The sequence below is a fragment of the Passer montanus genome, unplaced genomic scaffold (genome assembly GCF_014805655.1).
Source record: "Passer montanus isolate IOZ18808 unplaced genomic scaffold, ASM1480565v1 scaffold4, whole genome shotgun sequence".
NCBI classification, from domain to species: Eukaryota; Metazoa; Chordata; class Aves; order Passeriformes; family Passeridae; genus Passer; species Passer montanus.
In genome coordinates this window covers 2,350,094-2,373,105 of record NW_024368818.1, presented here as the reverse complement: position 1 = coordinate 2,373,105, position 23,012 = coordinate 2,350,094, and the positions used below count along the sequence as shown (strand labels likewise).

The 23,012-nt window shown below is 42.9% G+C and overlaps 2 protein-coding genes across 9 annotated transcripts in view; one reads left to right on the top strand and one right to left on the bottom strand.

Annotated features, from left to right (window-relative positions):
* PAN3 (poly(A) specific ribonuclease subunit PAN3) overlaps positions 1–23,012 on the top strand; it is a 102,632-nt gene that overhangs the window by 74,407 nt on the left and 5,213 nt on the right. For 7 of the 8 annotated variants that reach the window (XM_039718254.1, XM_039718253.1, XM_039718259.1 and 4 more), the window contains one exon: positions 1,687–4,635. The exons of the other annotated variant lie outside the window; for it this stretch is intronic. In XM_039718254.1, coding sequence (XP_039574188.1) covers positions 1,687–1,827 — 141 coding nt within the window. In that variant the 3' untranslated portion in view covers positions 1,828–4,635. Of the gene's footprint in view, positions 1–1,686; positions 4,636–23,012 lie in introns of those variants that run through there. 8 annotated transcript variants of the gene reach the window in all.
* The window catches only part of FLT1 (fms related receptor tyrosine kinase 1), a 109,404-nt gene continuing 92,345 nt past the window's right edge, over positions 5,954–23,012 (bottom strand). Inside the window, exons 19-30 of the mRNA XM_039718251.1 lie at positions 22,339–22,452; positions 21,488–21,576; positions 19,648–19,807; positions 19,133–19,230; positions 18,460–18,582; positions 17,278–17,389; positions 15,614–15,713; positions 14,213–14,318; positions 13,989–14,119; positions 13,554–13,638; positions 12,635–12,726; positions 5,954–7,902 (exon numbers count right to left, since the gene is read on the bottom strand). Coding sequence (XP_039574185.1) covers positions 7,701–7,902; positions 12,635–12,726; positions 13,554–13,638; positions 13,989–14,119; positions 14,213–14,318; positions 15,614–15,713; positions 17,278–17,389; positions 18,460–18,582; positions 19,133–19,230; positions 19,648–19,807; positions 21,488–21,576; positions 22,339–22,452 — 1,412 coding nt within the window. The 3' untranslated portion in view covers positions 5,954–7,700. The remainder of the gene's footprint in view (positions 7,903–12,634; positions 12,727–13,553; positions 13,639–13,988; positions 14,120–14,212; positions 14,319–15,613; positions 15,714–17,277; positions 17,390–18,459; positions 18,583–19,132; positions 19,231–19,647; positions 19,808–21,487; positions 21,577–22,338; positions 22,453–23,012) is intronic.

Here is a 23,012-nt window from a genome sequence, read left to right as displayed (position 1 = left end):
AGAATGCCTTGTTCTATAAATGTTCATGGCTTACCTTTTTAAACAGAGGCTCTTCTCTTCTGTGGTTGTGGGCTCAGCACACAAAAAATGTAAGGCTTACAGAGTTCTCCTTTGGAAATACACTCTAACAAGTGTATTCTAACACTTCAGAAACTGTAGAAGTACTAGTAGAAGTTGTATAGACTTCACTGCTACTTGCCAAACACATTCCTTTTGAATGAAACCTATTTTGTTGTTCAAAAAAAAAAACAAACAAACTTTCCTTTTCAATGTGGTGTTTTGAGCATCTTTTCAGTTGAGAATATTGATTTATGCATCCATAGGAAGAAAGAAAGCCATAAATACTGATGTTTGTAATTAGCAGTGTGGCTTTCTTAATACAGACCTTCCATTAGGGTAATTCATTGATTTGTTGTATGATGCTAATTGGAATGAACAGTGGACAATATTTCACAAACACTTCAATTGTATTAATATTTTGTAGTGGATGTTGGAAGACACTGGTGGTTTTTCCATACTCTACAAAAATCAGAAGCTAATTGGCTTGCTTTCAGCCTTCTGAAACCATTCACAAAGCAGCAGCTTTAAAATGTGGCAGCTTTAAAGGTTACACTCAAAACATTACTTTAGAAGAGAAATGCAAGAAATTGCTGACTTGCTGTGTTGCTCCAGACAGCAGCTAGTAGAACATCTCTGTGACATTTCATTGCTTTTCTCTTCAGTACAATATTATAATACATACCTTTAAACCTGCTGGGGTTGTATTTCCAAAGAATGGATTGGTAGTGTCATATCTCACTTGTTTCTGCTCCACCTTTTGTATTAGAATAAGAAATACTGTGGTGGAACTATCAGTGTATTGACTAAAACAAAACTACAAAAGTTCTGCATATTAAGAGAGTCTTGACAGTTCTCTATTGATGAACATTTCTTGCAAAGTGAGAAGAGCATAAGAAACAATGATGTAATGGGCTTCAGCATGTAAAGCAGCATATTCCTCTGTTAGAAATTAGGATCTAATGGTATATAAAAAAACCTACATATTGAATTTGAGAAGTCAGAACAAATCATGAGAAGAAATGTGGAACAAATGTTGATCTTCAACCCCAAATTATCCATTTGGTTATGGATTATACCAAAGTAATTTTTTTCTTTCTAAGGGATTAAATGTACCACACAGCTTAGTTTGTTTCCAGTACTGCCAAAAATGTGAGGTTTGGGTTTCTACCAGTTTTCAGGCTACCTGAGGCTGATCCATGCTTTATCTCATTGTGGAGTGGACAAGAAGTAAATTACCTACCCTACGTTTAGGCTCGTGGATCATATGTGCAAATGTAATGTCAAATTTAGTTTTGTTCTTTAGGAAGTACATGAGAATTTTGCCAAGTTTTCTACACAGGGAAGTAGAGCATTACAGGATTACTAGCTTTGTGGAAAGGGAAGGAAACAATGTTAATCTAGTCTTAAGGTTGGGAATGTCCATCAGGTTAAGACTAAAATGTCTCGATTTTTTGGCAAGGACGTTGTTGTGGTGTGATTCAGGTTCTTCCTTTGTGTCCTGTTAGCGGATTTGAACTGCACCATAACAACGTGCTTGCCAAGAAATTGATTGCTTTTGTTGTTGGGGAAATGTTTTGCCATTTCTTTCACACTTCTTTTATTTTATCTTTTGCATTCTTGTTACAGTTAGATGCTGGTGTGCCAGAAAAAATAAGCCTCATTTCCAGAGATGAGAAGAGTGTACTTGTGGTAACTTACAGCGATTTAAAACGCTGCTTTGAAAATACTTTTCAAGAACTGATTGCAGCCGCAAATGGTCAGTTGTAGTATTTGCTGAAAGCATGCAGGACATTGCTGAGGAACTTAACCTATAGCAAATTGCACTACAGCTGAATTGTTGTTGTCATCTCATTTCACATTTGGGAAACAAACAGGAGATGAGCAAAGCTGCTTGCACTTCAGTCAGGTACACTGTTACTTGAAGGGAAGAATGTTTCACTTATCCTAGAGCTAAGGCTGCCATTGGAGGCTTTATCTGTGAAGAATTTATTTTAGATTAAGGAACACATCAGGTGCATGATGTTCCTACTTTTATTTTTTCCACTTGTATATGCACTAATTTTAATTTTTTTAAGACTTTTCTGATCTCTGAAGTTTTGCCACATTGTATACTTAAGGGAAACTCTTTGCAAGGACATTTCTGGGATACATTTTTGTCACTGAGGATATAGCAAAATTTATTCATTTTTGATATTATTTGCACCCAGAATAGCATAAAGGACCAGGTAAATAATTTAATAGAAATTGTGTTCTATTAATGACCGTTTAGTTCGTAACCTCTGTAAAAGTGTGTTGTATGCAAGCTCTGTATGCCACCCACTGTTAGCTCAAAGAAATGTGAGAAGAAACAACTTTTTAAAACCAGTCAAGTGAAGTACTGGTGAATTGACTAAAAAGGAAAGAAAGTCCCCTGTCATTCGATTTAAACTTTGTCTAAGCCAAGTGACGAAAACAGCATAATGGGAAACATCTTTAATTTAAGGAGCATATCAAACTTGCTCTAAACACAACCAGCGCCTTTTAAAAACTGTTTGTACATTTTCCTGGTAGTCAGAAGCATTTACATTTATGCAATTTTTTTAATAGATTTTTTTTTAAAGAAATTGTTTAAATGCCTGAAGTTTCAGGAGTGTATTACTTTAGGTTATTTACAGTATAATTTTTGTATAAAGTTCTGTTCTTTGAACCACAGCTTTATTATGGTACGCTACACTGGATACAGATACAAAGACACTGTTAAAAGAAGATTAACTAAACACAGCAGTTGTCTGGCATCAAGAGCTTTTCAAGTTTTACGGCCTGAATCTGGAGGGATAATGATCTGCTGTGCCTTTGCAGTCACTGCTTAGCCCAAAGTAATATTACTTTTGCTAATACTCAACACATGAATATTCCTGAAGTAATTCAGTTTCGAAAGTCTGGAATTTTGCTCCTCAATTACCTTTCTAATTTTTGGACATGCAGTTGTCTCCAAACTTGGGTATTCATGGGATTTCTAGTTAAACACCTACACTTTGATACTGAAGACTGCCAAATATGTAGGAATTTCCTTTCTTAAAGCAGTAGTGAAGACTGTATCTATCCTTTCCCAGCACTGAATGTTTTAATAGCACTGGGTGCTCACCATGAAGAAAATGTGGAAACTCAAAAGGTCAGGACAGACTCTAAGCACTTGCAACTGATGTTACTGACATCAATTTTAATGATTCTCAATATTTGTAGTTTTCAGAGAAGTTTTTAATATTTCTCTGTCCACTTTTATAAGCTTTAAAATGATTCTCCGCCTTGAGACTTGCATCAAGAAAAAAGCAACTCTCTTCACATCGAAAGCTTTGAAGACTAGGGACATGCTTTACACATTTTAGAAAATGTGGTTGAATCCACATTAAGTAGCATCAGTTGTTGAGTTTAAAAATCAATTATTGTTGCAATTTTAAAAGGAACATAATGTTTAATATTCAAACGATAACAGTTGCCAGAATGTTCTTTTTAATATAAAAGGAACAGGAACTTTGAAAAGTGAACATGCAGAACAGTCTTTTATCATTAGCTCATGTATTTGAGGAAGAGCAGCTGTCTTTTCTATGTTTTTTGACAAATCATATTGTAATTCTTTTGTACAAAAAAAAGAAGTACTTGTATTCTAGAAGAAATATGGAATGCTTAATTTATAAGCGGGCTGAGGTTTTTTCCAGTATTGTTTTCTTTGAAAATGAAAGGGGATCATCTGTTCAGTTGTGGGGTTTGGGAACCTTTGAAAATTTAATTTGTGGACCAATATTTTGTGGAAGTGTAAGGCAGGGGTAAAATAGGGCTTGAATTCTCATCCTTTTTAGACCAGCACACCCTCTGCAAGACATGTCTAAATTGCAAACCTGTGTGTATTTGCATAATGTCAGTTTGCTTCAGCCCCTAGTAACCTCAGGACTTGGTTTAAAAATAAAAAGGTAGACAGCTAATAAGTTTTCATACATAATGTCAGCCAGAAAATATTTGGTGTCAGGTAATACATAAATTTAAAAAGAAGTTGAGCTTTGTTTTCTATTTATTTTTTTTTTTGGTCTATATTTGGGAATGATTTGAACAGTCTGAAGTTCAGCTTGGGTGTTTTTTTTGGGGGGAGAGCCCTTCTACCCCATTTTAATTCCATTTAGAAGGTTGTCCTAAAGTTGTAGTTTGATCCATTCATAGGAAGAACTGTGTATCTGTATTTAAAAGAAGAGTCACCAGGATGTGCCCTCCCAGATGGGAAATTTATTTCTGACCTTCCTATTTTTTACAGCTAAAAGCACAGAAGGGACAACCTTTGAAATCATCTGATGTTGGTCATTTTAATTTTTGTACCTGTTTTAAATTTTGTTGCTGTATTTACTATATTGTAAATATTTTGTTGAGGGTACCTATGTATTTTTGATTTGCCCTTGTTTCAGTAATTCAGGTGTCAACTGCTTCCCCTAAAAAGCACCAGTATGTTAAGTTCTAATGTCATGATCCCAGTATGTGTTACTCATCTTTAATCCTGTTTTCATTGTTCATGTGTACAGCAGTATTTTTAATAAAGAATACCAGAAGTAATGTGGCCTTATTTTGACATTGTGAAGCTCTGAAGTTGGATCCAGGGCTTTTTAACTTTGGTGGTGGAATTTTATTTCATTCTGTCTGCAATGCAGAGTTTAAACAGGAGTCACAAACTGTGTTTAGTGCTTGCCACTTAGAGTGTATCAGCTGTTCTAAAACTGATATTGTTTACTAGAATTGCATTAATGCATATTTCTGTAACTCCCAAGTCAGATCCCATCTGCTTCAGTTTGATCAGATCTGCTTTCCTCGATAAGCCCTACTTTTGAAACTCTGCTTAAGTACCCTTGCTTCCATGTTTTTTGAGCTTTTTTTGCTCAGTAACAAAGTGTATTAATTTCTCTGAGAATTTGCACATGGAGTCGCAATAACTTCATTTCACAGAATTCTTTTTCTATATTTTTAACCAGCAAAGGCTCAATGATTTGCTGGTGGGATAAAGTCTCCTATATCCATCCAATGCTGACCGTGCTTTTGGAGGATGTAATTTTGTGTAATATATTGTGAATTGTCAATAGTCCCTGCACATATTTAACATGGAGTCATTATTGCTGAGATTGCAGTGTTTTAGGAATGTTATTATATAAGCTACATTGTTTGATTGATGCACATCACCAGTCTCCAGTTTCCTCCTTAGTAATGTGCAGCAACAGCTACACAACTCCTGCAGCAACTGATGATCCCATTCTGCTTTCCCAGAGAAAGCTTCATCTCCACTTCCTTCCAGCACTTGGAGAGCCCCTCAGGTGATTGAATGCTGTTTAGCAGGAGGCACTTGATTGAACATCTCTGTGGAGGCAGCCTCCCCAGCTTCAGATGAATGGGGTGGGGATTCTCTGAATTAAAGAGTCTCTACTCAGGCCTAAGGTGCTGCCTGCTGCCACAGGAGCTTCAGAACAGGCTTTGGTGGGGACACCTTAGCCCTGTTTGCTGTCCTTTTCTCTGGTGTGCATCTTCTAGCTGCTGAAGAAACCAGGGATTGTGAGTGGTTTATGTGGTGGATGTTTGTCTTTGTCTTCCCCCACCATGAAACCTTGCCTCTCCCAGAGGCCGAGTTGAATTTTTGTCTCTAGACAGCAGTAAGCTCTTCCTAACTATGCTGAACCTAGGGGATGTCACCCACACAGGGAGCAGTGACAGGTATCTCTCACTGTAGCTGGATTGCTGTGCAAGAAGTGTGCCTTCCTTCTGTGTGATTGTTCCATGTTCTCCTTTGCTCAGAAAATCAGCCTGTGGGATGGATATGTGCCAGATGTTGTGCTACCAGTGCTGACTTGTGTGCCACAGCAGTCTTTGACACTGGCAGAACTCTTAATTTTTTTGAAAAGCAAACTTTATTATATGAATTTAGTAGTCAAACACATTATATAAAGACAGAAAATGCAAGACAAAATAGGAGTTCTTCACATCTGAAGACACTTGGGAGTTCATACAAAAGTAATCTTTGTAGTCCAGTTTTCTTAAATATTTATGCATAAAAGCATATTTATATATTTACACTGTGCAAACATATCCTTTGAGATGCATCATCCTGTAACTATTCCTGCTCAGTTCTAGTAACAAAAGAATACTGAAACTTTTGTCTTTATCAAGGTAAAATATGCTTTACCAACAAGAGGCAGTGCAATAGATACTTAAAACTGATGATCTCTTGTGCAGAGATACTTAGAAGTAGTGGTACATATTTATTTTGCTTGAATATCAAAGATAGTTATTATTTGTAAATATGCAAAAGGTCATTTACCTTAAAGTCTGTTAGTGGGTTACATTCACGGCGCTTTGCCTGAATTCTGAGAGAGCAAGAGATCATATAACATGTAGCATTTGAGTTAATACGTATTTTAGTGGACCACAAGAAGCTGACATTGGGCTGTAATTACTTTGGCAGATATCAGTGCTGCTGTGTTCAATGTCTCATTTCAATACTGCATTCAAAGGTGAAAGGGAATGGGTGCACCCTAATGCTTCCTGAGCAAAGAACACTCATGACCTTTCTGAGATGCTGTACAAAAGTCTGCTGTAAATGAATGATACATTTTTATTCCTGTACATACTGGTAACTTAACATGGAAATTTAGGTGTCTTCACAGAAAAGCTGCCCTAACTTTACAGATTGTCTTGTAATTTCTAACTAATCTCTTCAAACTCTCTAGTGATCAATTAAAGTTTGTGCAGTCTAGTAGCCATCCTGTCTTTTCAGACAGATTCCCATAAATAAAATATAATCAGTGCAGTGTTAGAAGGTCCATGAGGTTTTGTTTACAGAGCTTGACTTTAACCTATCTACCTTGTGGTCCAGTGTGTGCGTGTTGGCTTACTGACAAAGTGCAAAACTTCAATATTTACTTGATTTCAACAGGATTGTCCAAACTGAATTGGTATGTATTCCCTATTGTTACAGCTCTGGATCTGGTCTTAGCTCTACTCTACCCTTGCCAATTGCGTTTAGCAGTGCATTTTAACTTCTTGCCTTGCAAGGCTCCCTACTGCATCTGCCATCTGGAGCAGTAAGATCCATATAATGCCCCATCCCCAATTAGTTTATTCAGCTTCCCCAGAGCATCAGCCCTCCCACAAGTTTCTCAAAGTAGTTTTCATAAAAAAATATAGTTTGTGGTCTGTTTATAGCTTGTGTCTTCTTGAAGGCTCCTTTATTTTCCAGTACAGCACATACCCCAGCCATGGGATGTGAATACCTCAGTGCCTGGTGCAGATTCCTGGCTCTCTAGGACTCCTAGCTGCCTCTCCCAGTCAGGACAGAAGTGACTCAAGTTTGAGCAGAGGCTGTAATAATGGCCTTCCAGGTTTTCCTGGATGCAGAAGCACTCAGCATTTTTAGCAAAAGCTATTGGTGTTGAGCGTTTGGGAAAGCCAAGATTTAAGCAATAATATTTTGCTCTATTTTGAATGCATGTACTGCAGTCTGTAGAAAAGCACATCACAGGGATTAAGCCAGTGATAACTTTTCAAGTTTTATGATAATTAAAATAATTTGAATCAGAGTTTTGAAACTGATAGTGTTTCATAAGACCCTGCATGCTTAGATCTTGGCCTAGAAGTACTTAAACTGGTGGCTGAGAATAATGAGCAGCAGAATTGTAGTCGGGAGGAGAACGGCTGGCAATCATTTTCTCCAGCATCGCATAACCACAGGTGTATCTTCGCTTGGAGTCACTGAGCTGGTCACAGCTGAAACTGCAGAAGCTTCTCGGCTTGGCTATTCCAGAAAGCACTGACTCCTTGCTCCTGCTGGCACCTTTAATGCTGTAATAGAGCAGTGTCATTGTGAGCTTTCTTAACAGGTAAAGATCGTTGGTTTAGTGACTTGAGCAGAGCTAGGTCACAAGTTAATTCTTACATGGTGGGAAGGGCACTGATGCAGATGGACTTGCTCAGTGGGAGTGCAGAACAGAGGAGTGAAGGAGCCCTCCTGTGATCCCTGTGAGTCCCCTTTAAACAGAGGTGCTGGGAGTGAACAATACTGTTAAAAGTGGTAAAAGTGCATTGCTTGGGGGGAGTACTGGACTGCTCAGCCTAAGCTCTAATTGCTCATTTGTGGCAGATGCTGGGGAGTGAAACTTTATTGCAGGCTGGTGTAGTGGGGAGTGTCTGGCAGCTCTGCTGGTGCTGAGGCAGCATATCCCCACATCTAAATGTTTCTTCCTAAGGAAACGGGGTTTTGAGCAGGAGTGAAGTGATGGGAGGTCTCAAACCTTGAGGCAAAAGTAGAAAACTACTAGTGTAGGTGTTCCCAAAGCCTAATGCTGGGAAGAATTTCTAATACAAATGGCTGATGTTTGTGAGGAAGAGCATGAGGTCTGGCTGTCTGCTTTTTTTGGCTTCTTTTGGCAGCTGCCACGAACTGCTGGTTTGAAGTAGAATTTTCCTGTCTTTTAAAAGGGCCAGTTATCCTGTAGGCTGCCTTTTATAAGATGCCCTTTACTAAGAGGGGTTTAATGTCTTCTGGGCAAAGCCACTTTTAAAGGCACTGTTAGCCTTATGGCACTTGGTCACCCACAGTCAGAGATCACAGTGCTTACAAAGAAGGGCTCTTTCAGTAATGAAGAAAATCAGGGCAAAGAGAATTTTTATACCATTGAACTTGGATACCAAAGATTTATCTGTAGACAAAGGACAAGCCAGAGCATTTTTCCATCACTGTTTACATGTGAAATCCTAAAGTAAACATGTTGGACCACAGTGTCTAAAATTAGATTTCCTCCCCTGTATTTTTATAAGTTCATGGACAATCCACTTCTCTCCATTTATAAGGTCAGAAACGTTGGCAGCCCAAGTCTTGAATTCCAAGCAAGACATTCAGAGAGCATCTGTTGAGGCTTGCAGAGCCCAGGGTTTTGCTTTTCTTTTTATTTTGCACTGTTAGGTGTTTAAGTCAAACTACAGAACTAGTGGCACAAGATCATTACAAGTTCCTCTTAGATGTCACAGTTTCTCAAATTCTAACTCAGAAGCCTGTGTGGTTTTTTAAGGAGTGTGGTCTCTGTCCTACTGTAGGAACTTGCATGGTCTCCCTAAGAAGACCACCCCATTAAATTTATTAGTAGATGAATGGAGTTCCTGAAGAGGAGCCCTTGTGATGAGGATTGCAGATGCATCCCATATTTTTGAATTGCATCTGTTGGCAGATGGAGACGTACTTGCCTTGGGATAAATTCCATAACTATGACAATGTTAGTCACAGATGCAATGGACTTTTTGTGATGGTTTAAAGAGGAGAGCCTCTGTGATTTACATTGTGATTGTGAGTCTTTGGGAGCTGGCAAAAGTGGAGTGTGTATGACAAGTTGTGAGTCTTAAAAACTGTCATGCTTTGATCCTTTCATCATCATCAGGCTTTTGCATCCTGAGTTTTTGGGATTTTTTGTGAGCTAGACTTGGCTTCTGCTTTAATAAACCTTTACACCAGTAGAACTGCATCTATTAATTTTATCTGGAGTGCACTGCTGTACCTGGGCATGGATTCCCACAAAAAACTTTGAGGGAGCTCAAGGGGTTTTGGCATCTGTAGTCAGGCTTTATTTTGGGTCTGAATTTACAGTCAGTAAAGGCTTCTGTAGCTGTGGACTATCTTCTTGCCAATCTAGGGATGTAAATTGGAAACTGTGTTTAGTTGGTCTTTAATTGGGATTGTTTGTTGGAGGAAATGGCTGCTGGTTTCTTGCCATGTTCAAGACCAGAGTGAGGTTACAGGCTGGCTGTAGCTCTTGAGATGCTTGTTCAAGCTCACAGGAGGTATAATTCTTGCTGTTTTTCTGGCTTTGTAATTTACACTAACTCAAGGGTCTGCCTCAGCCCAAGGATTTTGGCTTACTTGTGTTGGACTTTTTCACCACTACTGAAAAGCTAGAAAAGGGTTGCACTTGGGATCTTTTCTACCTGCAAAAGAGGATAGCTCAGAACTGCCCCCCAACCTTTCTACTGGGGTCTTTTACCTGAGGCCTCATATTAGGAAAAACTTAGTTCTCTTCCTGCTGTTCAGAATATAATTTATCATCTCAGTGGCATTAGCAAGTCCAAGACATGTCACAACCATTTCTATTTCTCCCTCCAAGACCCAAAATGGGATCCCAGTGTGTTTCCTGCTCCTGGCCACCTCCTGGGCCTTGGGAGTTCACCAGGGTTTGGGTTGATGCTCTTTCCTGTAGTGAAACCAAAGGTGAGCTTTGGCATTAGTGCCTTTCCCTAGGCAGGAGAAGTGGAAGCCCAAGAGGAGGCACCTCGCCAGGGTCAGTGGGGTACCACTGCACTGTCAGGTTGGCTCCCTGCTCTGCTGTGCCCTCGGCCTGGCAAGCACTACATGCTGGCTCTCTCCTGCAGTCAACTGATCAGTTTCCTCTGAAACAAACCCTGGGAGTGCTTCTAGAGACAAGTAGGGTGCTCTGGGTTTGGCTCCTTCCACACTATGCAGTTCTTCAGCTCTGCCCAGTCTGAATCTGCCAATGCTTTGTTACAGCAAAGGGATCTAACTGTAAGTAAGCTGCTGCCAAAGGGAGGTGAAACCGTCAGTCTGGTGCTGGCACCAGCTGCCCTGACCATGAGCTGCTACTTGCTCACTCAGAAACTCTTCTGACAATCTGGCAACCTGAATCAGCTCCCTGCAAGAAAAGCCAAGCTGAAATGTCAGCACAAGAGTGAGTGCAGGAGCGCAGAGCAGGATGCCTATGATACAAGTGAAGAAGCAGGACTGTACATCTGCTTAGATCAGTTTCCATGCCTCAAACCCCTCCAGGCTCCACCTTGCTCAGTACAAACTTCAGGGGTATTTATTTACTGCGCCAATTAATTTTAAGTAAAGGATGCTTGGCTAAGGTGCTGCCACTTTTAGGAATGTGTGCAGACAGAAGGGTCACTGTCTGCATTCACATCCATGAGTGCTTTTTGGCACAGTGCTACAATACCACTTGTTCAGCTTGCAGGCCAGATGACCTTGTATGATCTCAGTCTACCATTCCGTTTTCCCAAGGATTTATGTTCAGTTCAATTTTTTTTCATATCCAAGCATTCCTTTTCCTTCTGCATTTGAAAATGCCTCTTAAAGCACTTCCAGAGGGATGCTCGGAAGTGCATCTTTGCTGCATGCAAAGAAAAAGGCATTTCATAATTTTCCTTTGGGGAGATTACCATGTTGTCTGACAGCAGCCTTCAGAAATACACAGAAAAGGAGTTAAACCACTTCCAGGGAATATCACATCCTTTGGAACCCTGTAATATCCACTTACACTCCAAGCTCTATAGTCCTTGGCTCCTCCAAAGACAGCATGCCGCAACAGAGCTGAAGTACCATAAAACTGCTCAGGAGCCTATTTTCTGAAAGGTCAAGGCAGGAGAAAGGGTTTCCCAGCGTTTGTTTGGAGTGGCTTGTGTTGCCCTGGCTTTGCCACGCATGAGCAGCTTTGGCCCTGCAGGCTGCTGCCAGCGGTGCGTTTTTCCAGGCCGTGCTTTCCAGCCCTGTGAGCGTGCACGCTCTCCTACACGTATTTCTGTCCTACACGTAGTATTTCACCCAACACCCTCTAAGTCACTGGAATTTTTCGTGAAGCGAGGCCTCTCTGCCTTGACCGCACGTTTCAGCCAGCTCCAATTGTTCTCTGAGACAATGCTGCACCTCCCAGCCTGCCCAACTGCAAGGCACTGGCAAGTTTGGCGCTGGCAGGCTGGCCTTGACCTCCTGCCAGCACGAGATGAACGATGGGCTGGGTCTGGGCAGTCTCCAGGCTGGCTGAGAGCAGTGAGCTGAAACCAGGACACTGCCAGCTTTGCAGCGGCTGGGAGCTGATACAGCGCCGGCACTGAGAAAATAAACACTTCCCATTTACAGAGAGTTCATGTCAGTGCAACTCATTTCTTAGAGCAGCACTAGTTCCCTGCTTGGGCAGCTGTCAGGAATTAGGTGGAGGAAGATGGCCAATATATTCAAGTGCTTAAAGGCAGGAAGAGAAGTGAGGCCCTCACATCCATCTATTGTAAAGTTGCCACTTCAGCATCCTGAGCCCATGGGTGTTAAATGGGCCGTGCTTAGCTGAGTCATGGAAAAGAAGGGCAAAAACAAGCACAGGGGGCCTTGTCCCAGCTGGGGTGCCCTTGGGACTTGCAGAAACAACTGCAAATCCTTCACAGCCACGCATTCCTCCTCCCCTATTATGAATGGCTTGTTTCCTACGGTTACCTGCCTCCTACCTCAGTTCAGTGCTCTCTGACACTCTGGCATTAAATTGAGCATTAGGTGGATCAATAAGTGCTAATAGATCGTACTGCTGATGTGCAACGAAGGGGTTGAGGGTTATTTGCTTCTTCAAAGGCATAGCTGTGGAAGATGATTGACTGCTGATTAAACCCAGCAGGACACACCTCAGCAAGAGTGTTTGCAAGGGCTGGGGCCACTTCAGCTACTTTCACAAGGCATGATGTAGCACAAGGACCTTGAATTCTCCTTTGCCATCTAAAACCTGAGAAGAAGGGAATGTCAAATACAGACCCAAAGAGTGTCCGCTTCTGCTTGCTGCCTGTCCATGTGAAGCGTTTCAGTTCCTCTGGAGCCAGCACCATCCCACTGTCTGCTTGATAATCCTTGAAGAAAAAGGAAAGATGCAGTCCTGTTAGGTGTTAACTGTATTTCACAAAGGACTCAGTTCCTCTTTGGTCTGATTTCCTGCATCCTTCTGCTCACTGATGCTGAGACAGCTCTAGGAGACAGCAGCTCTGTGCACAGCAGTGCACGGGCATTTAATGGTGCCTTGGGGTGCAGCGGACAGGTAATATTAATGCAGATCCAGGGTGCTGGAAGAAAAGGGTCTGCATGCAGTCTGAGGCTCTGGCCAGCCACCAGTTCAACCCTGTGAGGACCACTGTGCCTTTCCCTCCTCCTGCTGCTTAATGTCTTCTAATGAGTCACTAAAACCTTGCCCCAGCCTCTCACCCATGCCCATCCATAGCAGGATTGGGTGTGTGTCCCACTGTTAGACACGGCTCCAGCTTGTCCATCTGCTAACAGGTCTTGTTCCTGTCAAGAACCTCTGATGGAAAAGGGACTCACAGTCCTCCTTTGTGCACTCCTATTCAGATGAAAATGCAGATCCAAGGGATTTTAAGTGTCTGTCCCACACCAGTGAGATTCAGGTGGGACTCTGGTAGCTATATCTTGCAGACCTACTGGAACTGACCACTTCTTGTCAGGGAAGGAGTGTTTGCAGCCCATGACATGGCCAGCAAGGATCTCTGACCCTAATTTGTAGGGCAGTGGGATAACCTCTTTTTGCAAGTACAGCTAATCCTGCACCTTGTATCAGTTAGAGCTGACAAAGCAGTAACCCCCCCATCCTGATTATCCCTATATAAATCTGTCACATAAATAAAAAGAAACACATGGCATATCATTTGGCCCAGGAGTCACTTACATTAAATACAAGCGTTTCCTTCTTGGGAAGCTCTTCAAATGTCTTTATGCGCTGGGAGGGGTTTATTTTGAAAGTGTTTATGTATCTGTTCAACAAGAGAAGGAGAATTTTTGGTGAGAGTGTGAAGTGCACAGGCAGGAGGTATTGGGCATTTCTCTGTTTCTTTAGACAGTTCAAGATAGATCATACAAAAGGGACTTGTTAACCAGACCCCACCCAAATCTCACTCCCCAGTCCTGGGGTACACACAGCTGAGCCTCTCAGGTCCCCCTGGGCAGAAAGAGCCACAGCAGTGGGTGACTCAGCAACTGCTGGGACACTCAGGCCACCTCTGGGCTGTCTCTGAGTATTTTCTTGCCCCCACGTCCAAGCTGGGCTATGCAGTGAGCTACCACCCCCAACAAACAAACACAGTCTTATTCTTGCTTATCTCACCTGACGTTTTCGGTGCTTCCACAACTTGAGCTTGTAACAGGAAAATTTTCATTGCACAAAGGATCAGATGCAGGGGGAGACCCATTTTCTGTTGTAAATATTGTGCTGAGGGGTATGTAGTCTTTCCCTTCCTAAATGTGAACAAGAAATAGAAGCCTTATTCCTGGGTCCACATGACCAGCTGCCCCTGCCTCGGTGACAGCATGCGGTTGTGACATTAATACCTGCTGGACATTTGCTTGCAGCAGGTCACCCAGCTTTTCCACCAGCTCGGAGAACCGTGGCCTGTCGTTGGGATTGCTCTGCCAGCAGTCCAGCATGATTTGGTAACTGTGAGGGCAACAGCAAAGAGAGCACATGGTGGGGTTACAGCTGCGTTTGACCCAAGGCAGCGCAGTCTTTGACGTCTTGTCATCGATAGACAGACAAAGTAACTCCTCAACCTGCTTGCTTTTACAAAGATTCTCTCTAACACCATTGAGGCCTCTTCCTAAAAGTAAAGCAGTGAACTTTCCATAAAAACAGAAAACCTTCATGCAACACCCTAGAAGACCGCATCAAAAGGATAATTCAGCCAACCAGTCATATTTCCTTTTTTTCATTCCTAATTAAGCATTAAACCTTTGTATTAAACATCTATTAACTGGCAATGTTTAGGTTAAAGTATCCTAAAAGCATCCTAAGATGACTTATATGGATGTGTCACTTCCTTGTATTGGTTGAGCCGAGCTTTCCTTCCTGCAATAAAATATGTGGAAGAGACAAAAAAAAGCTCTTATCTACTGTCACTAGGATAATAAAATTAGTCAATGGGCAATACTCCCAGATAGGCATGGCTGGCTTGCATCCTTTTCTTCTGCTAGAACTATTTTTTGGTAAGTGTTGCTATTTAGAGCCATGACACAGCACTCGGGAAGACACCAAGACACTCACACGTTCTTGATTTTGCCTCCAGAGGTAAAACACCCTGGACATGTTCATGGTCCTCAGTGACTTGTGTCACAGGGTGAATGTTCAGTGTGCTGCATGGGTCAGGCAATGTGCTCTGGCCTGACCCACCTTGGCCTCCAAAAAGGTGTTGGCTGCCATGCAGTAGCAGCTTGAGACTGCACCTGAAGGCAGGGGAGAAGGGAGTGATGGCCGACGTGGCAGTAAGGACTCAGACAACCCGGGCGGGGCGGCTGTGGGTCCCCGTCACCTTCCTCTGCCATCAGACACGGTGTACAGGAAAGGGTGGAACCCTCAGTACCCCAGTGATTGCAAGGAAGCCTCCACTGTCACTTCCTAAGTCAAGATGATGTTAATAATGTCACATTCCTCCAGCACTTATCTCTGTGCATGTCCGTAAATATTAAACCTAGCAAGGAATGACCCTCCTCCTCCTCCTCCTTGCTCAGCTTCCCTGAGAGCACAGCCCTGGTGATGCACTTGGCTCAGGTCCTGTTTGCCCCCTACCCTCTGGGAGAGGCAGGGGCCAGGATTGGGGGCACACAAGAAGATACTGATGGAGGATTGGGTTGTTTTTCCCTAGGCTGGCACAGGGTACTTTGAGAGGCTGGAACATCATCTGCAGGGCAGCCCGGGAGGGCAGGCAGTGGTACACAAGGCAAGCAAAGGCATCTTACATCTCCTCGGTCGCTTGCTCTGGGGCTCGCATTCTTGTGCCTTCCTTCAGCCTCCTGCAGAAATCCTCGTCTATTTGGACTCCGGGGTAAGGAGAGGCACCTGGAAGTGACATTGGGAGAATAGATACATGCCTTGAGTACCTGTGACCTTGATGCATCTCTCTCAAACTCTCCCTTGGGGTGTGCATCATCAGGTTACAGAGCTGGGGGTCAGGGGTGCCCCCCTGCAAGGTCTGGCCCTGCTGGATTACTGCTGGTTGTGCTCCAAGCCCCAGTCTTTGGGGGGAGCAAGATCAAGGCACAATTATTGGTGGTGCTTCCCTGGCCTGAATAGAAAAAATGCACATGAGTTTGATTTGAACACTATCCCTTGAAAAGCCAGTTTGGACTACTCCAAATTCTATTGAGCACAATATTAACAAACCCTAAATGCTCAAAATCACCTTGAAAAAATTGAAATATTTGATTTAAATGAGGTCACAGTACATTTGCATTGTTTTTCTGTTTTCTGTGTTTTTCAGATGCAGCCTGGTTGTATTGTTGGTCTTTTTTTTTTCTATAGACAAAAAAAAAATCAGGAAAAGGGAAAATGAAAGGGGAAAAAAAAAAAAAAGGACCTCATAGAGTCAGATAGTCACCAGGTTCAAGGAGCTGGGGCTTTAAGAAAAAAATAGCAGGTATTATAAGGCTGACCATACAATCACAAGAGTTGGCAGGCTGACCAACAACATGTATTTAAACTAATAAATGATTGATTGTCCTGAGAATTGTATAGTATTGTTTCCTCTGCTGTTCGCCTCTTTTGTCAGCCTCTGTGTTGAACTCAATTAAGATTCTTCTATTCTGACAGTCATTGTTGTTCCCACTCAGTGTACATCTTGTATCCTGCCTTTTCCACATGAAAGAAAGGAAAAAAAAAAAGGCTTCACCGGGTTTTAATTTCAGATTGCATGCTCTAGTTCATCCTGCGGCATCAGCGCAGCTGCTTTTTGCCTGCTGTGTCCAGTAGCCTGGTGAGGGGGGTGCTGGATCCCTCCTGGGCTGGGGACCTCCTAGACTTGGGCTGGAAATGGAGGTGACAGGGTCTGACAGATGCAAACTGTGGGTTTGGGTCCCTTGCTCCCACAAGGGGAATGAGGAGCTTTTGAGAGAGCACTCAGCTCATGGCACTCGGTGTCTTGAATGCTGTCTGTGGCACAGGAGGTGGTGCCTTGGTCTTGGGCAGCTGGTGACCCAGAATCACAGTTCTGTGTTATCCCACAGGGTTCCACAGTCAATTAAAATGCTTTAAAAATTGCCTGATTTTCCTGGCTAGTGCCATCAGTCAGACAAAGCACCGTGACTGCTCTGGCTGTGCTGCCCTGCATCCTCTGCCAAGGCTTTCTGCAGGGAAAAGTGGGGAGCTTAGGTTTCGCCCATGGCAGAAGAAGCTGGTAAAGTTCTCAGGCAGCTGTGCTATCCTTTAAGGCTTTCAGCTTGGCAAATGAGATTTCAGTGCTCTTAAAAGCACCAAAATTTCTCATTCACAGGGTCACAGTAATTCCTCTGCTTCTGATGTAGGTCTTTTTGAAACACCTGCCAAAAGATTTTTGAAGGTAATGGGTGTTTTCCCCAAGCTGCAGTCCCCACTTCTGTCAAGCTCCTGCGGTGCATAGTTAACTTACCCAAGGAAAATATCTCCCACAGCAAGACCCCGAAGGACCACACGTCGCTTTTTGTGTTGTAGATTTTATCAAATATGGATTCAGGAGCCATCCACTTGAGAGGAAGTCGAGCCTGGAGTAAAAGGGACAAATCTGACTATTATTTTCAAAGCCTGAAAGATTTTAATCATAGATGAATCAACTATATATTGTTATGTAAATAATTACCATTCAGGCAGGAACCTGTGGGATTTCCTTACAGGCACTCAAGATAAACCCACACTCATTCATACACTTAACAAATTGTTGGAGTAAAAGGCTGTTTTTAAAAAACATGTGGCACAAAACACCAGACATTGGAAACCTGTGACCAGGCTTTTCTTTACAGGGATGTGGGAGTGTGTAGGAGCAGAGGTGTCTTGCCAGCATCATAGGGACAGGGCAGAGAGCCCTGCATCCAAGCACCAACCATTCTGTAACAATGTTGGAGCTATTCTGGGGGAAGTTTTCAGAGCCAGAATTGCAGGAGCACATCATCAACCCTTGAAGCCCCCTCAGCATACCTTGTTAGGGTCTCCTGAGCAGTACCAAAGCTATGTGAACATTTCCCATTTGCAATGCTGTAAACCCTGGAAGCTATTTACAGATGTGGGAGTAGCTGGCAGGTGGGTGAGACCTCCAGAAAGAGACTCTCTGCATGACTGCAATGCCCACAGCACATTCCCAAGGCACGGGTGGGTGCAAGCACAGTTTGCTGGCCCAGCCCTTCACAGCAGGGCTGGCAGGGCAGTCACTGTAGCAGGGGCAAAAAAACAACGAGTAGGTGCAGGAGGAGCAGGTCCTGCTCAGCTCCTAGAGGCACCAGGAGCACTGGGCAGTACACACCTTCTTTTGGAAGAGCTGTTTTCCTTGAAGGAAGTTTATGGAGTAAGGGGGTTATGGTGAACCAGCCAAGAAATGTCTAAAAACCGAAGTATTAACAGGGCAAAGCTGTGAAGCAGTCAGCATGTCTAAGCCTCATGCCTGAGGATTGAAATGCTTCCCAGCTTCCACAACACATCTGGACAGCTCATCTTCACATAGAAACCAACAGCTTTTGAGCTCTTAAATTTGGGAAATGTGAATGTCTACAGAGTATTTTGGTGGATAGTTTGAAATGACATGTTATAAACATTTGGGTAAATAAACAGCATCTTGACTTACATCTCCTTTTCTCACATAATCAGGATTCTTATAAATATCTCTTGCAAGGCCAAAATCACAGATCTTCACAACATTGTTCTCAGATAAAAGGATGTTTCTGGCTGCCAGGTCACGATGAATGCACTATAATAAAACAGTTTCACAATCAAACTGCATTTCCTTATTCCTGCCCACAAATTTCCTGTCTCCCATATCCTTTAATATTATTATTATTATTAATTATAATAATAATTGTAATTCTAATAATGATAATAATAAATTTAATTTTTTTAGGGAAGTTGCCTGTAGTTTACATGAAGTTACTGTAAACAGCAGTAATTATTTTTTAAAAAATTACTAAGTTCAGAAAGTGACAAATTTGTAAGTCCTTTGACATTTCCAGGGAAAGAGCTGAATCATTTGGAGCTCCCTAATATATGTTGAAATTAAGGAAAAACCTACCACACCCTAAAGATCTTGCCCAAATGAATGAGCTTGACCCACTGCCTTCAGTCATGATCCTGTGTTTATGGACTATGGATACTTAGATAAACACAGTTATATTTATAATGCCAAGAGGAAAACGGCTCTTCCTTTGGGACCTCTCCCAAGGAAGGTGTCACTACCATGTAGACGTGATTTCACCTCTGAATCCTGTTCTTCTGCAGTGAAAAACCCTCAGTGCAAAACTCACCTTTCTGGAGGAGAGGAACTCCATGCCTCTGGCCACCTGAAAGCTGTAAGAGATCAGGTCCTCCATGGTGAGGGGCAACTTGTACAGGTCATCAGCATCTGCAGAGGTGGAAAGCAGGGTTTGTTACTAAGATATCTCACAGGCAGTTGTTTTCCCCCTTTCTTATAGACCCCATTATTCCCATAAATTCAGTCTTTATGGAGGGGTATTTGAAGGTCAACCCACTGTCATTGGAAACAAAAATAGTGCTTGCTGTACACCCCATGCTTTGGACACTGCTGTGTTTTCCCCAAAGATAAGGAGCAGTCAGAACAAACAACCACACATTTTCCTGTCAGATTTAGTAACCCTGGAAATAATCTTTTTTTAAATCTTTTACCCTTTGGACATGACCCTCTGAGCATCTCCCACGGATGTTTATTAGGGTGATAAATGAGGAAAAAAATTTCAGGGATTCACAGTATGTTGTAAAAATATCACAGTCCGTGTAGGGACAGGAAGGAATTAATACCTACCCTCCTCGTCCTCCTCCACATCACTCAGACTTTTATCTTCCTGGAAGCCAGAGCTGGCGAAGCTCTCGCTGCTGGTGACACTGGCCAGCCTTTGTTTTTTGCTTTCCACTGGCTCGATATCCCTTTTCTCTTTCATTGGCTCTCCCTGCAGAGCAGAGTCCTTCAAACAAAGAGAGGAGAAGAGGTGCTACATCAGACCCGTGGAGGGGTGGGGAGGAACTGAGGCAGACTGCCGGTGCCCTCCTGCCAGGCTGGTGGTCTCTGGTGTGGGTGGGCACATCTCTCACAGGTGGGAGTGCCCAGTGCCACTGTGGCAGGCAGGGGCTGGTGGCAGAGCTGTGCTCCACCAAGCTCATCATCCCCAGAGGGCAGAAATTTGGTGGCTTTGGGAGCACCAGCACATGATTTTGGGGTAACCAGGGCAGTGGGCTATCTGCCACAGTGAGGATTTGCAGGGTGAATGGATGGACCTGTCTGCTGGGCTGTGCCTCATCTCAGCCTGAAATGAGACATCTGGAAGAGCTCATTTCTCTCCAGCAGACAGAGGAGGAGCATGAAGAAGTGGGTTGGGAAGGCTGTGCCCACGATGAGGTATCCCAGACCTCTCAAACATCAGCTTTTGGTGCCAGCCTGCTTAAGACACCTGTCTCTATGTCCCTGCACAGGGTTTAGTGTGGGCTTGTAAACCCTTTCCATGAGGAGCAATGGCACTTGGTGTTTAAAACAGAGCTGCTGTTGGAAGTGACTGCCTCTCTTCAATGCCTTAATCCAATGCTTTCTTCTTATGGACAGTCTTGTGATGGTTTAATGGGACACATGTTTGGGAAAAGCTCTCTCACTGCTGCCTGTAAAGCAGCCTGGCTGCCTGGCTGTGCTCCTGCCCCCTCTTACTTTTCCTCCTGTCCTGCAACCATATTCCCTGTGCATGCTGGTGCAGAGCCAAACCTCCACCTCCTTCCTGCCCAGGCAACATTCCCAAGGGTGCTGGATCCCTGGGTGTGGGAAGGGGGTATGGGAATGACTCCACTCAGCATGGACCCTGCCCAGCCATGCTCCCTGCTGAGCATGCCCCTCCAACAGGCACGTGTAGGAGGAGCCAGTTGCTGTGTCTGATGTGGGGTACAGCATGCACAGCCTTGGGAACAGAGACTTGGCAAAGGCCGAGTTTGCCTTGGTTTGGAGACCTGCTGTTCTGTGTCCAGGCTCCTAGGTCTCATGTCAGAGCCCTGGCTCATTTGGAGGATTTTTTTTTTGAACTATTTTAATTTTCTGGAACATTTGGATTTAGGTTTGTAGTAACAAACGTATAATGAATTTGATTCAGAAGGCTGTGTGGACAAGACTGAAATCTCTTTTCCTCTTGATAGCTCTTCTCCTCACACAATAATAAGATTACTTGTAAATCTCTGAATATTAGGGTGTCTTGGGACATGAGATTTAATTGGTATTATCTTGTTTGTGCTCCCAGCAGTACTGAAATAAGTGGGCAAAACCACTTCCTTTGGCTTTGCTGACCTCAAGCTCACCAGGAATGGGTTCATCAAAAGCAGGGCAAGAGCACATGGGGACACTTTGGATAGATCCACTTCCCCTCGCTGTAGATGGCTCCAGCCAAATTAGTCACAGCAGTCTCCTTGCACAGTCAGGGAGGGAGAGGTGAATCCTCTCTTGGCACAACACATCCCACACCAAATATTAATATAGGTCAGGTGAACCCAAAAGTGATTTCTCTCCTCTGGAAGAAGAGAGTCTGAGGAGACCAGCTCAGAGAGCTGACATCCACATTACCAGCACTTACGTCAGGTAAGATGAACCCTACCAGGACCATCTGCCTCCTCACCTTGCTAGGGCAGAAAAAATTCCTTTTGCTCTTCAGATAGTTTGATAAATTCCCATACTTGCAGTATTCAACAATCACCATCAGAGGCCCTGGGCAATTAAATAAAAAAACAAACAAACAAAAAACAACAACAAACATTTTGAGCAGCATAAAGGCATCAGTTCTGAGAAATAATCTTTCATGTCTGTAACTACAGCTTGAGTCCAGAATAACTGGCAACACATCCTAAGAACTAGAAGGCTGCTTGAAGAACACTGGAAATAATCAAAACAATACTGCTTCTGGAAATTAGGACAGGGCCTAATTTTGGAAAGCTGGGTCTTGAGTCTGGGTCCTGTGGAACACTGTTTCCTCTTCAGGCAGTTCAGAGTGGAGTCCCACAGCCCACACACACTTGTTGAACTAAAATAGGTGACATACCCGAAACAAACAATCTCCCATACTGGTCTTTTGATTTTCTTAGTGCGCTGTCATGGAGGATTTTACAACAGCTGCATTGTGATTCATAGTCCAGGGCCAGCAGCTTATATCCCTTGTTCCCTGCCTCTCCAGATCATGTTTAACTTGAGCTTGAGCAGTGGAGTGGGTGATATAAAGGACAGCAAGTGGCATATTCCTAAATTCACACTTCACATATTAATACTAAAAGAGAGTTTATAGAGAGGAAATGTTTAATCACTTCATTAAGTGACTGAAAATCTCTTTTTCTTTTCCTCCTTTTTTCACCAACTACAGGATGAGCTCAAATATAAAAGTTACTAACTTGACCTCTGGATGAAAAACAACATGGGTCACTGGATGTTACTGGGAGATAATCCAAACCCATTTTCAGAGCATGCAGATTTTTTTACCTCCATTTTTTGTGCAAGCTCCCAACAAATTCACAATGTTGAGATGGTGACCAATGTGGATTAGGATTTTCAGCTCTGTCATCAGTGCTTTGTACTCACTTGCTGTGGCCCCTTCTGTAAATACAAAATAAAAAGTCAATGTGAAAAGGTAAAGTACTCAGGTCCTGATGAGCTTTACCATTTGTCATTACTTTCCATTGAAATGATCTCTGTTACTAGATGTACTTCTTGTATTGATGTTCTCTCTCTATTCCTCCATGCTCAGCATCCTCTTGCTTGCAATTAAACCCCTAAAAGAGTCAGGCACTCCACTTCCTCCCAGTAGACTCTATCCTATTTAGAAGTGAGATACATATTTTTTTTTACATTAATAGTTCTGATGTTTCAGCCAAAAAAATGGAAAGAACAAATAAAAAGGGATTTCAATATGATAATTAATTCTGTCTAGAGTTGGCTTCATCTGTTCTGACTTCAGCTATCTAAGAGTTATATACTAGCCTGAACTAATCAATGTTTTAAGGGGCCAGTGTCAAGAGCAAAGTATTTCAGAAGCTGATGTAGCCATCAAGTTTAGTCATCTGTATAAGGGAAAGATGAACTACCCCTGGATGATGCCTGCCTGGTTCTGTTCATTATGTAGGAAGCCTGGAGATAGACCAGGGAAGTAAATATTA